This window comes from Pseudoliparis swirei, chromosome 3 (assembly GCF_029220125.1).
Source record: "Pseudoliparis swirei isolate HS2019 ecotype Mariana Trench chromosome 3, NWPU_hadal_v1, whole genome shotgun sequence".
NCBI lineage: Eukaryota > Metazoa > Chordata > Actinopteri > Perciformes > Liparidae > Pseudoliparis > Pseudoliparis swirei.
In genome coordinates this window covers 19,396,065-19,410,682 of record NC_079390.1, presented here as the reverse complement: position 1 = coordinate 19,410,682, position 14,618 = coordinate 19,396,065, and the positions used below count along the sequence as shown (strand labels likewise).

General features: G+C 40.8%; 1 protein-coding gene across 1 annotated transcript in view; it reads left to right on the top strand.

Moving 5' to 3' along the window:
• ncam1a (neural cell adhesion molecule 1a) overlaps positions 1 to 14,618 on the top strand; it is a 244,752-nt gene that overhangs the window by 176,962 nt on the left and 53,172 nt on the right. Inside the window, 4 exon segments of the mRNA XM_056439533.1 lie at positions 1,091 to 1,120; positions 8,169 to 8,319; positions 13,706 to 13,890; positions 14,260 to 14,356. Of these exon segments, the coding sequence (XP_056295508.1) occupies positions 1,091 to 1,120; positions 8,169 to 8,319; positions 13,706 to 13,890; positions 14,260 to 14,356 (463 nt within the window).

The window sequence follows — 14,618 nt, the reverse complement described above, 5'->3', positions numbered from 1 at the left end:
TAGATGTCCAAGTTAATAAAAAAAACAGAATGTCATAATGTGAAAGCCCCTTGTTAGGGGGAAAAAAGTCCCGAGATACATCTAATGGCCCACTCAGAATTAGTTTCAAAGCCCAGTTTTCTCTCACTGTGGCTGTAAATGATCTCTAATTACAGTACATTAATATACGACTGAAAAGCCCTCATGCTGCTTTAGGAAAATCCAGTTTGGCATTTTGACCAGTTCCGTAAATTCCCTGACTGCATTGAACTGCCACGCCAGAAATCCTGATCGTCCTTTTCAGAAAACCTTGAACAAAAATGATGTTGGCTTTTTTTTATGTTGTAAGAGAAGTTTAATAGAGAAGTGATTTTTTTTCATGACAGAATCAGAATTGTCATAATTGCAACTTGGTAGAAAAATCATTCAGTCTCATCCAAAGTGAAAGTAATTCCCTGTAATCCTCATCAACGGTTTCACTAATTGGGGATACAAACAATGCCAGTATTTATACATGTTTAAGCCCCTTGGTCATAGATCATGTATATTGCACATTACTGCTGCACTTTCCAAAAGCATGTAGCAGTGTTATAGATGTGAAAATTACCTTTCAGGGAATCATTGGTTTCCATTTGTTTCTCTTGGGTATGAAAATCAATGCACATTCCTGAAAATTTAGTTTGGTAATCTATCACACCAAGCATTGCGTCTGCATTAGTCTTGATCAAAGTTACAGTATTGTTGCGTGCCATAAACAATAACAGACACAAAGTTTATTGTGATGGATTACCTCACTCACCTGGCAATTTCAAAGGCTGATTTCCCTGATATTATTATACATATATATATATATATTTTTTTTTATTTTATTTTTTATGGAAGTAAATAAAAAGAACTACCCAGAGGGTAGAACATACACTCTGGTGTGTGCAGGAAAATGATTTGCCACATTTGATTTGGAGCCAATGAGCTACACAAATTGAAAATCACAGGTATGGCTCTTGAAACATGAATGCATTGCACATGTGCCGCTGGTGAATCCAGTCTGCACAAAGCTTACGTTTGCCCCTCTGTGTCGCTGTTCATCTTCCTCTGTGTTTGTCCCCTCTAGGCTTCTTGGACGCGACCCGACAAATATGAGGTATGGCTACTAAATATGGTAGCCTGACTCTAGTTGTAATTGCCTTCACTTACACAGTAGACCACCCTTTTGTTAATGCAGAGCAGAAGTGTTGCCATTCAGCCGGCATTTAGTGCTCACTACATTTAGCTGGGCACTAAATGCGTAGCCAATTATAAACGTCGTACAGTACATTTAATCCACTTAGTTCCAGTAGACGTTAAAACTCACTCTACTTACTTGTCCCCGTTTATTTTTGTCGAGACAGCGAGGCCGTCGCAGTATCTCGAAGTAGATGTTGTCCATATAGCATGCTGCAATTTCCTGCTACATGGTCTGGTTAGTTCCTCAGATTTGAAACAAATTCCTGCAGTGGGTGGTTGATTGGCCGGCAGCTCCACTCCTTTGCGTAGAAAACACTGTCTGCTCTGCCAAGGCGCTAACTCACAAAGCTGTACTAAATCTTAACACAGTGGTTTTTAGATGGTTGGGCCAACTATCAAGTCCCAGTCTGCATGTTTTCGCTCCAACAAAACACAACAGCCGCTGAGGCCTATTCAATTATGAAACAGTGTTGTGTTTTCATACACCAGCTCCCTGATGTAGTGTTTGATTGGAAAGAAACATGCAAACTGTTGGTCCTCCTCAAAGTGAGACTACTGTTCTTAGATAGAACTGACATAGTTTAACACCCTAACTCACTCACTGCCACACACGCAACAATGGAAGCAATTAGTTAACTTTACTAGGCTTCACAATGAACCAATGTAACCCTTAATGAAAACAAAAGCACACTATAAATTAACTTGTGCAGCTCAGCATTCTGGACTGTGTGCAAGAACTCTACCAACACTAAGAATGTGAAGAGTCCTTTTCTTTCCTAAGATTCTACAATTTGTCTCTGATTGGTTAAAGTAATGTCAGGAGCCAATGCCAAAATCCTTATTTTTAATTTCTGAGTTTATTTCTATTATCTAATCACGTGTGTGTGATCAGATAATAATCACATCCATGTGATCCAACCCTTTCTCCAAAATTGCCTTCCCATACAACTCAAATATATCGTCAATGACGTTTCTCAGCACACACATTTCCTCCCAGACTACGGAAGCAGTTTTTAACAATTTGATTAACTTTGTAAGTTTACAAAAAAAAATCTATAGAAACCACATGACTTGGTTATGTTGAGGTAACACAACTATTTGTTAAGGCTTAATACTTAATAAAACTGCATGATTCCGCTTAAAATAAGTATATTTGTTACGCTAGAATAAGTCAACGCTGACTTGTTGACCCATTCATGCAGACAAATTTATATGCGATATGTCTAAAACTAATATGTTAAAAAACGTTGTTGACATTTTAGTTTCATTGTATGGGAACGGCATTTTGAAGGGAGAGCAAGTGACTGGATTTGTGTCACACTGTCACCTGGATTTCAGGGTCTGTGATTCAAGGCTACGCAAACTGCTGCAGTTTACAGAATATTATGTTCCCTGGAATTCACCTCTTTGACTAGTAGCTCAGCACTAAATTGAGCGTGTGGTACTTATATCATAATCCCGTGATGGTGTTTTCCCTTTTTGTTTATTTTTTGTTGTAGACAACCATCTATTAGTAGATGTAGAGAGTAGTCATTTGCTGTAGTAAAGTACTGGTCTTTTCCAGTCGAGAGATCTGTTTGTGGTGCATCTTCCCAACTGTTTACTGTTCCCCGTCTCTTCCTCCCACTGGTTTCCCTAACTGCTTATCTCCACAGGCAGACAGCAGTAAGAGTAGAAATGGTGTTTAACAGCTGGTATCTGTCTGCGTAGATAAAAGCATTTGAAGACGGGAATACCATCAAACTCACTCGTCTGATGATTTGTGGGGAAGCTACCGGTCTTCATATCTGACAATATTTCTTTCAGTCTACCGGTCTGCACAACAGTGAAGACAGGAATGATTCCATGTTAAATACGTTGATGTAGCCCACCGTAGAAAACCAACAGTCGATGAATAAACTTCTATTGCTCTCTGATCCCTCGGTGATCGGCTGAAATCAGGCTGCTAACAAGCAGGCATTGTATGATTAGCCATGATGATGGATGGCTCCTGTATGGTGGTATTATGGCAAAGAGAACTGCAAAGCCTTTTACAGTCTGTCTTCATTTATTTAAGATGTGCACTTCAGAACGCAGGGTTACACTTGAACCACATCATGGTCTGATTATAATAACCTGCCTCCTGAAGGCCGCAGTGATGTCGGCGGTGCTGCATAGAGCCTCTCAGCAATCCACAACTCGAACTCTGGAAAGCTCACAAGGCTGCGTTTCATTTACCACGCATTAGTAATACTATGAATTTGTCATGCGTAAATGTATAGCACTCATAGATAGTCCAGACTCAATAATGGAAGCGAGGCAATTACACCGTTTTTGAGAGTAGCTTGGACATCTGTGAAGCACAAGTAATGTACACAAACATGTAATGTCTAACTGCACCACTTATCCATTAGGATCTGGTCTGTAGATTCACGGTTAGTAACTTGGCACCAGGGCCCCACGGTCAACATTGGTGTCTTTCGTTGACATGGAGTGCTTGAATGCACCATTTGTTTTAATTTCGCAGGTAGGCACAGGTTGATCTTCATGCGTCACATCCTGCAGTAGGATTCAGCCCCCCGAAAGGAGAGGCAATTAATCATGAATTGTATTCTGGGTGCAGTGGCCAGTTTAACCCTCCTTTTATTAGAATTAATATTGTTTTCCAAGTTTAAGTGTGAGGTACTTTATGTTTGTTTGTTGACTACCTAAATAGCCCTTTAAATATATAAAAAAGTTGATATTTCTTATATGTTTGACACAGTGAAAAACAGCCTGGGGTCAAATTGACCCGAAAGAACACCGACATTAAACATTGAATGGGGTCAAATTGACCCTAAAGGTAACAGGAGGGTTAAGACATTGTTGGCTCAGCTGGTCAGACTCATCTCTAGGAAGGAAACGCAGCTCTACTGTCATCAGTTTATTAGTCCTTTTCAGTGACAACATTTAAAAAGTACAGTCGGCCCTGTTTATGAGCTAATAGTTAGTGAAAGAACTTTCAGAGGTTGCAGGTCCATCAATCTTGATTGGTCAAGCATATGGGTTTTCACATCACAGAAATAATGAGAACAGTAAACACAGTAACATTTGTGTTATTACAGCATTTCTATGGCGACCTATTTTTTAAAGGGAGAAGAACAATGGAGAATGTTTGTTGGAAAAATGAAGGCGCCCAGACCCTCAATTGCAATCAGGGATAGAGATTAGGTAGGTTATACAAGAGCAGATGGAGTCAGCAATCAGAAAAGAAAAGGTGTACCGTAAGATGTTCCCGAGTCTGGCAGAAGGGCAGAAGCATGGTTATCACCGCTAAAATATGCATGGGGATTTGGAGAAAAACAAGATACAGGATTATAGCAGAATTAAGGATGCCGCAGGGCAAACTGAAAAACGGTTGTTCGACAAGCCTTTTACAAAAGTTCCTGCGGTGGGAAAGTTACAAATCTATAGTTTCTATTGTCTACAACCAGCAGGGTTGACATGTTCTCCTCCTGAGGGAAATGTCTCGGCAATTGTTAGGATTTCTTTCTCAGTTGATCGATAGTTTGTGATGAAATACCTGGGAAACTAATTACATTCCCATCAGCCTCAGCTCTACTGAAAACAGGACGTTAAACATTACTAGTTGAACATCAGCATGTTGACATCAGGGTCTCTCCAACGCATTCTCAATCCCAACTGGTTTAATGCAGAGGCTCGGTCAGTTGCCTTCAGCTTCCAGCTACGAAGGAGCAGCCAGCTCCTTTAGCGTTTGTTCTGGACGCGTCAGTTTCTGCTCTAAATGGGCATGGTCTCCCTTTTTTAAAACAAAGGTACGTCTTTTACATCCCGGGTCTATTAGAGTGAGATGAAAGCCGGGTGCATCTCCTAAAGACGCCACCAGACACTGAGGTTCACAGATCAAGCTGCTGTATTTAAAGTGCAGAATTGGAGTCTTGATATATCTTGGTGCGTCATATTTGTCAGATTGTTGGCCAACTGACAAACAATTGTTTACAATTCAAATAGGAGCTAGAACATTTTCGCATGCCCTATTTGTAATCGCCAGAAGGATTCTGATTGTTGTTGCGAGATTGCATTCGATATTTACAGAAGTCCGGTGTGACCTTAATGCCGCATCAACACTTTTTATGTAGCGTCAGTTGTGCTCACAGGTGCTGATGAGGTGCTGAAGAGGTGCTAACGGGAATAAAACAAGACCAAATCCTCTCCAAAGTAAAACAGGTCCTTGCGCCTTAATTACTGTGAAAGCTGGCCTTGTGACAGTTTTGATTTAACCCTCCTGTTGCCTTAGGGTCAATTTGACCCCATTCAATGTTTAACCCTCCTGTTACCTTTATATTTACTGACATATTTTACCCTTGGGGTCAATTTGACCCCAGCAATTAAAACCTCCAGAAATTTATTAGAATTAATATTGTTTCCCAAGTTTAAGTGTGAGGTACTTTATGTTTGTTTGTTGACTACCTAAATAGCCCTTTAAATATATAAAAAAGTTGATATTTCTTTTATGTTTGACACAGTGAAAAACAGCCTGGGGTCAAATTTACCCGAAAGAACACTGACATTAAACATTGAATGGGGTCAAATTGACCCTAAGGTAACAGGAGGGTTAAACATTGAATGGGGTCAAATTGACCCTAAGGTAACAGGAGGGTTAAATGCAGTACAAATAGAAGCGGCCCATATAAAGCATGAACTGGGGAGGGGGGCATGCTAGTTCTGGCTCTAGACTGCTCCTATATAACCATGGTAGTGCACTTCATGTCTGCTCTGCCCTATAAAAGCAAAGAAGTGGCGGGGACACAAACGGAGGAGTCCGCGTGTCACCGATCCTTCCATCCATTGCAAGTAATAATGAGAATTACTTTCGTGAAGAATCAGAGTTGTATAATTAAAACCATTCATTGGGATTAATGAAGACATCCTGTTCAAAAGGTCTGCCTGTAGTACCATTAATTTATTATTCTTCATTAAGCATATCCCTGTTTACATTCCAACAGTGTGACCAATGCAGCGTCTGCCAGTGTCACTGCAAGGCAAGATTAATGCTGCCCTTTCACAAATGTGCCAGGACACTCCCTCAATTCTTCAGTAAACAGCAGAAATGTCTCCCATATCTGCATCCCCATGCTTTGTGAAGGATGTCACTTCATGCCATAATGCTAATATAACAAAAGGCACTCAATTATTTATAAAACATAAACGCTGATGCACCAAGAATGCCTAAAATATTAATAGCAAATCACGGCAGGTAGAAGGGAGGCGCATATCCGCTGTAGGTGTCGCCCACAGGAAATAAATAAATCAAATCCAGCATTTTTAAAAGCCAGACTTTTTCTAGGAATTTTGTTCATGCCTGCTAAGGTCTGCAGCACATTTTTTCTAAATCTCAATTGATGTCCTGTTTGGGAAGCTCGCATTAGTTTTCTGGCAAAACACATTGTGTGAAAAGGGTCAGATGTGACTGTTAATGTCATTGAGAACAAAGAACAACTGGCCTGATCTTTATAGTTGGTAAATGCGAACGCCGCAGATCAACCGAGGTTGCGGTGCACGATTAACAAGGCGCGTTGAGGTTGTTGGGTGGGCCCAGATGTCAGCTGCTCACGCTGAGAGCTTGTTCTGTATGAGGCATCCGCAGTGACCCGCTGTAGCCATGGTACAACAGGTGCAACCGAGTAGGCGAGGCAATGAAGGGGATCTGCCGAGGAAAATAAAAACATGGATTAACAATGAATTTGTTACAACTGCAATTATAGTGTTCGGGCTGCAATTAAACTGGCTGTAAACCTGCAACTACACTGTTAAATGGTGGGGACAGCAATCGACGTGCTGTCGGTGTTTATTTCCCGGGCGTTGTGCATTTGCTTGTATTCCTTCCTTCCTGTACAGTAAATGTGAGGCGACGTGTATTTGATTGGTATATGTGCATGCTTTTAGGAATGACACGTATCATTTTAAGATTTCTGTGTGTAGCTTCTCAACCTTGTCTCACTTGCATCTTGAAAATGGTCAGCACCCCTCGGCATCCTTTAGCATCTGTCTACGCCGCACGGGGCTTTCAACTAACTCCAACGGCATCATTAAAATATGTGCAGAGCAACTGGCAATGTCCAAAGACCAAGAGTACAAAGAGATGCTTTGAGTGCTGGTGGTGGTGGTTGTATATGGGTCAAACAAACATAGGACTTTCACCCAGGAGATCTTTGTTTGTGAATCTAAAAGTCATTGTTGGTTTGTCACGTGAGTCGCTAGTCCGTAAAGTTAATATCAACCACAAACTTTTTCAAACTTTTTTTTTGTGGCCTTAGCCTGAACTGCTTACCATGAAGATGGAAGTTAATTTCAAAAAGTGCAATGTATGTCACAAGCATATATATATATATATATATATATAACATCACACTGTCCTGACACATACACAACTGATGCTAGAGGGGAACATAGAGCGTCATAATTTGAAGTTTAGTTTAGGCCTTGCAATTTGATGGGATTGAGAATGTGAAGACCTTTTCCACCCGAACAAGGGTCGAGAACATTTATCGGTGCCTGGAACATTAATCTAAATCCAAACCGTGGATAAGGCTAAAAGCCGGTGTAACTCTATAGGTTTCTTATTGTCAACACATCCTTAGTTAGATCTAGGCCCCATCGGTCCGTGGCACTTACCCCACAATAAGAAAACTATAGAATAACACCAGTCTTACCTTTTTGATTTTGAGGTTTTTCATGCATTCTTTTATTTTTCAGTGATGTATCTTTTCTGTTGTCTTAAACCAGCTGCTCATTCCATGGCGTTTATCAACTACAATCCATACTGTCGATCAAACAGTGTTTATTACAGTCAATTTGTTGATTTATTTCTTTATCACCCAGTTTGTTCCAAAAAGATAATAAGCAGCATCTCTTTCTCTCTCAATCTAAAGAATCTCTGAGCGCGTGAAAATGTGAGACTAATGACTTTTCCCTCTTCTTTGTAGAGCCTTGATAGAAATATTGTGGTACGCAGCCATGCACGGGTGTCCTCGCTCACCTTGAAAAATGTCCTGTTCACGTACGCCGGCCAGTATCTCTGCACCGCCAGCAACTCCATTGGCCAGGACAACCAGCACATGTACCTGGAGGTCCGCTGTAAGTTACCCAACTGTCACTGATGTCCACACACTTGCCTGATTGCTTTTCACATTCTACTTCATTTGTGAATGAAGCTACAAGTATTAACAGCTGTTTAGGATTTTATATTATTATGTATTTACAAAATATTTTTACCTTTACCTTGCCGTCCATTGGAACACTGAAGCTGTTATATTCATACATGCTCTCTTCAAAGCATTTTAAGTTGCACGTAGGTGTTTAAAGAGTAGATTGGATCAACACAATAACACAAGTAAACTAGAATGGGCACTCGGTAGAGTGCATATCTTTGCATATCACTAGATTGGGCATTGAATTATGAACATTTTGGCATTAGTTGCATGCCAATTGGATAAAAATTGACCGTGCTATGGTAAAAAGAAGATTTTGACCTTTTTATGACCTTGACCTTTGACCCGATTGATCCCAAAATCTAATCAAATGGTCCCCGGATAATAACCAATCATCCCACCAAATTTCATGTGATTCGGTTTAATACTTTTTGTGTTATGCGAATAACACGCATACAAATAAATAAATAAATACACGGCGATCAAAACATAACCTTCCGCATTTCCAATGCGAAGGTAACTAGCCGATGAAATGACGGGGCTTTGGAAAGAGCATTTATAGACGGGTGCCACGTGATCAGTCCCCCATCAAAAAGCGTTGTCTGTGGTGAAAATGTTGTAAGTACAGTTATACTCTACAGGTAATGGATAAGCCCATGAAAGTAAATCTGAATTGACCCTTCGAGTCAGGATATAAAGGCGACAAGGAAGCTTTGTTCCAGGCATTCATCGATCTTTTGTTGGCATTGACCTGGAACCGCTGCCGCAGCTGTCTTCAAGTGAAATGTCATGTAATTAAGAGTGAGTCGGAAATGTTTGTGACTCGTCGTCGATTGTACAACGCCATGATTTGACCGTGATATATCGTCAGGCCGTGTTGCTCAGTGCATTCCAGGAGCAATCGTGTTGTAATCGACGTTTCTGGTGCCCAGACCTTTTCTCAACATGTCTGTTTCTGCTAAGGCGGTGATTCCCTCCGTTTCCAAAAATGGCTTTTGACAGGACTCTGGCCGCTTCTTCTGGGCTTCGTTCATTAGCTGTTGATTTTAGCTGTAGGCAGAGCAATCAATAACACGGAATTGTAGATGGAGTTCTGCAGCCCGACAGAGTGAAGTCAACACGTACTGCTTGGCTTTAACGGGTTACTTTCACATTAAAGTTGCTATTTTTGTCTCATTCGCCAAATCTCTACTGAAATTTAACCGAGTTGCCCGCAATTAAAACAATGTCGCAGGGAGTGAAATTTCCCCGCGTGCATATTCAAATAAAAAGGTAGAGAAAGGCACCACTAAAACATAAAAGTGTCATATTAGATGCCGAATTTGGTTTCAAAAGAAGAAAGTGTCATTCTACAGCCTTTAGCGATCGCTTTACTGCAAAAGTCTTTGGAAAAAAATTCTGGTGAAGTCAACACCTTAACGATTACAAGTTTTTTGTTTTTGAGTAAGTAACCAAGTGATGCCAGCATTGATATTGACATTGTTCTGACTTGACACCAGTTGATTACCTGCTTGAGGTAGATTCACATTTGTATCATAACTGTACTTGTGTGCTGCAACCCATTCATAGAAAGCTGTTGCATCAATGACCACACTATGTTCAAACTAACCTTGACCCAACACCTAACTGGTCCAACAAGCTGCTTGGCATTAGCTGCACACTGCTGACTATGTCAATTTTTTGGGTTTAATGACCTACCTCGCAATAAATCCTGCAATTTATATGAGCATTTTCAAAATTTAAAAAGAACATGCAAACCATTGCACTGTATGCAAATAGATACATAGGGAAATCTGAAGATCTGAAGAAGTGCTTGTTAAGACCAAAGGAATGTTTCTGAGGATACATTGTAGGCAGTCGCCTCTGTTTCTGGAGATAAGTGAGAAAGCAGAGTGTGCTGGGTCAGTACCAGTGCGATTTGTTACCATGGAAACAACGGTCTCATTCCTGACATAGCCTCAAGGTACAGTGGCATCTAAGGCTTAGAATTCCATGGAACAGTAAAATGACTATTTTCTTTAAGCATCCTAGCTACAGATGTGAATGCTTTAGCAACCATCCTGTCTGTGATTGGCAGTTATACACACTGTATATTAGAGAGTGATAGGCGTTATAATCTGAATAGAGTCAACAAGAATTACAAAATATTCATGTGTTTGGCCTCTGTGCTAAAGACCTCAAATGTTAAGGATTTCAAATATAACCATTATGAAGCCATTTTCCCATTTAGGGTCAACAGTGAAAGACTAGTGGCTTAAAGTCATGACTTTAACTTCACAGTCACTGTTTCGCTTCAACTCTGATGTGCTGCTCTACAGAGACAGAACCAAACTGCCTTGAAACGTAGAGACTGTACGTCATGCTTTACCATCGGTCAGGATGGTCTGCAGACTCAGAAATGTACCCGGTGTAATTTCTCAAAACACATCCTTGGAAAGCTTGGAGGTGCACAATTGAAGCCAAATCGCACTTGCTCTCGTTTTGGCATCTATTGAATGTCACATGGTCGAAAAATACAGAGATGGACGTTTAATTGGATTAATATGCCATGCTCTCAATGCACCGGCAATTTGCTCGGAGATATAATCACCACGCAGCAGGGATGGAGTTGTTTGAGGGCTTGCCGTTTGCTAGAGTAATCAGCAAGTAATCAGGTAGCTGACTCACTGTTGCCAAGCAATTATCGAAAAGAAAAGGTGCTTTGTCTTGAACACGGCTCTCACTCTCTGTCCCCTCGATCACTGCTCGCCCCCTCACACAATGAAAAACCTTATCAAAGCATGGAACTTGCTATCTGTTACGCAGCATGATCCCATTAGCTCGGCTGAGTGTGCCTGCGCTTGCTGCTGAAGGACTGATAGCAAAGTGTTAATAACCCCCCTGTTTGAGCTCTGTGTCAGCAACTGAGGTTTGTTTAACATGAATGTCTAATAACAACACTGTTCAAGCTGCTATCAGATCCCCCCTGGCTGCTCGTCTCTGTCCTGCTGGCTATCGAGTGCAGCGCGGATGACGGATTTTTCTGCGAGTTAGCATCGCATTAGTTCCGTGGACAAACAAGCCGACTTGATTTCTCCACTGGATTTTGGATTGTTGTGAAAAAGAAGCCAATAAATGGATTTTTGAAGTATGAATGATATCCACAGAAGAAAAAAGCGAACATTTCAAACCCACTACACCGCTGTCTAATACTTTACTTCATTATATCGATGAAAACCCCCAAACTTCTCACAATGCAAAAAAAAATTAATACGCAACCATCTTTGCTATGAATACCTGTTGTGCACGTGCACACTTTATCCATATGTAAATACATAAATATATATACACAATCTACTTATATCCCGTGTTTTATCTTTGTTTCTCATCGTGAATAAGAAATACAATTAATGACTTCTAAAGGTAACGAAATACTTAATTCCTAAATTCGCAACAACAACAAAAAAATCTGTACTGTAGCATTTTTAATAAACCTCTACGTGAAAGATAACATCAGCTGTGAGCTTTAATAAATAATAAGCTATGAATATTAATAATTAACATACACTGTAGATGGAGGATAACACAGACAAGCTAATCCTGTCTTTACCTTCTGCTCTCACACACACACTCATGTTATTAATTTTTCTACTGTAGATAACAAAATGCACACGATATGAATGTTAAAACCCGCCAATATACCAATATCATAAAAGCCCTAGTTGTAGGTGACCTACAGGATTATTTGCAAGCATATCAATAACCTCACCGAGACCATTCGAGGAAGCTATAGAAATCAAACAGGCAGGTCACATGCACTGAAGTGAGTCAACAAGAGCCCAAAGCAGCATTGGTAGAAAGAGTGAGAGTCTAATCAAGGCTGCAGGAGATGGAGCGTTTATTGACTCAGCCTCGTGCATCAATTCCAGCAGCAGCAGACTGAAGAGTTTTCAAGGATCCAGGGTCAGAAATAAAGCCCCGGCAGAGTCAGGGGCCACAGCATTTCACTGCACGCAGGAAACAAAGCATACTTGACTGCATTCAGAATCTCTGCTCAGTGATGCGAGCAGGATATAATAAAAGGAAACGATGCAGGAAAGACATCATCATCTCCTCTCATGGCCTCTCGCTGCTGATGAATCAGGCTCTGACCATATGGTATCAATTCAATTAAATGAGCACATCAGAGAGGGCTGCTAAATGGGACTTAGAGCGTAGCATGAATGGTAGCGGTGTTATTGGTGTCTCTGTTACACAGAAGATGGCTCTAATTTTCTTCAAACCCTAAATTTGCTTCTAGCTCTGTTATTTCTGTCGACTCCAGGCAACTCACTGCGTAGTCATGGCACTCGGCCCTGTGAGACGTTGGAGGTTTCTGTAATTGCTGAGCTGGTTCATCTCGCAATAAAGTTGGGGATAAAAAGTGTCAAGTCAATGGTGCTAAAAAAACAACATATATTGTCTTTAAACCTGAAATGGATATCATAAAAAAACATGCCTTGAATGCATAGGATTTAGACAAATACAGACATTATGCTATACTGAGCATTTGTTTGCCATTAAGATTCCAGGTTTCTGTCAGCATTGTCGTAGATTGCTGCAGCTGCCCCCGGGAGTGGGTTTTTAAACGTCTTTTTCGATTGCAAAGGTTTCTATATGAAAATGTCTCACTGGTAAGCCTTCATAGACCAGCTGGGCATGCTGAGAAGAGGAGCTTCAGGGAATGGAGGAACTATCGCCATCCCACAATTCCTTGATGCTACTAAAGGAGACTCTGTGTGGCCTTTCCCAGATTCCCATCAGTCCTCAGGATATAAGAGCGAGAGCTCTCACTATCAAATGTGTTGTCTCACATTGTCTCATCGTTGTGTGCAACATTATTTAACTTTTTTCTTTTTTCTGCATGAGTATGTTTTATTTTACCTGAGACTGTGCTGATGCTTTGTCGAATGATTTACATCCGTGGCTGGATGCACTGTACAACATAGGTATTTACTTTCTTTTCTTTAGATTCATATTCAAAAGATGCATCTATGTGTTGCTTCGTCTAAGTTTAGTTGAATTCTCCTGCGGCTATGGTTCCTCCAAATCGAAATCTCTCATTGACCTCGAAAAAATTAGAACGTATTGAAATGTGTGTAAAACTGTTCAGATCCATTGCATAAGCCTGCCTACGCACATCCAGTATGTGTCATTGCTTAAAAAGGATTAAACCCAGTGGTTAGTTGATTCTGTCCTGGCAAGATGAACCACATTGAAGGAGTATCAGTAAAATGTTTCAAACATGCCTGTTGTGATGTTTTCCATCTTCTCTCCCCCGTGTGTTGCTGCAGATGCTCCAAAAATCCTGGGTCCAGTGACGGTGTACACGTGGGAGGGGAACGCGGCCAACATCAGCTGTGAGGTGGAGGCTCACCCGGGAGCCTCGGTGGTTTGGTTTAGAGATGGCCTCCAGCTGCCCTCTGCCAACACCACCAACATGAAGATCTACAGCACACCAACCATCAGCTACCTGGAGGTCTGCTGCATCTTTCTGGCATACAAGCAAAAGGATTGATAGAACATATGGAGACTATTGTCAGGGCAGGCCGACTTTCACATGTATATCTCATAAGTAGTTTGAGAGAAAGTTACGGAACCCTTGTATTTGATGATTTGTTGCTACACCAGATATCTGAGCATCTGCACAACAAACATTTTCCATTTTTCATTCAGTGATGAATAAACTGATAAATGGCAAAACCGATAACTAATGATTAAATCCTCATAGGTACATATTCGAGGTGTTCACATGTCCAGTCCGTTCCCAGAATTATTTTCTTCTTGATCGCCTGCGGTGCCCGGCTGCATGACCTCTCATGTTTTTTGTCTTTTTTCTGTTTCTCAGATTACCCCTGATTCTCAGAATGACTTTGGGAGCTACAACTGCACAGCAACCAATGTGATGGGCTCTGAGTCCAAGGAATTCCTTCTGATCCAAGCAGGTTTGGCATTGCATTTAGTTAAAGCGTGTAGTGTGTTTAAAAAAAGCTTTTATTGTGTATTTTATCGAATTGTTAAGAAAAAAGATTATAATTTAAAATCCCAAATAGGGGTGAGAGAGAAGTGTTGGTGGTTTGCCGACTTGTGATAACACCTGTGGTGCTTTATGCCATAGCAAATTAGAGAAGAAACATTAAAACAATATAACATTGTAGATCTAACCTCCCACCATGTAATGGTAATTCCATTGGTCAAGACCTGGGG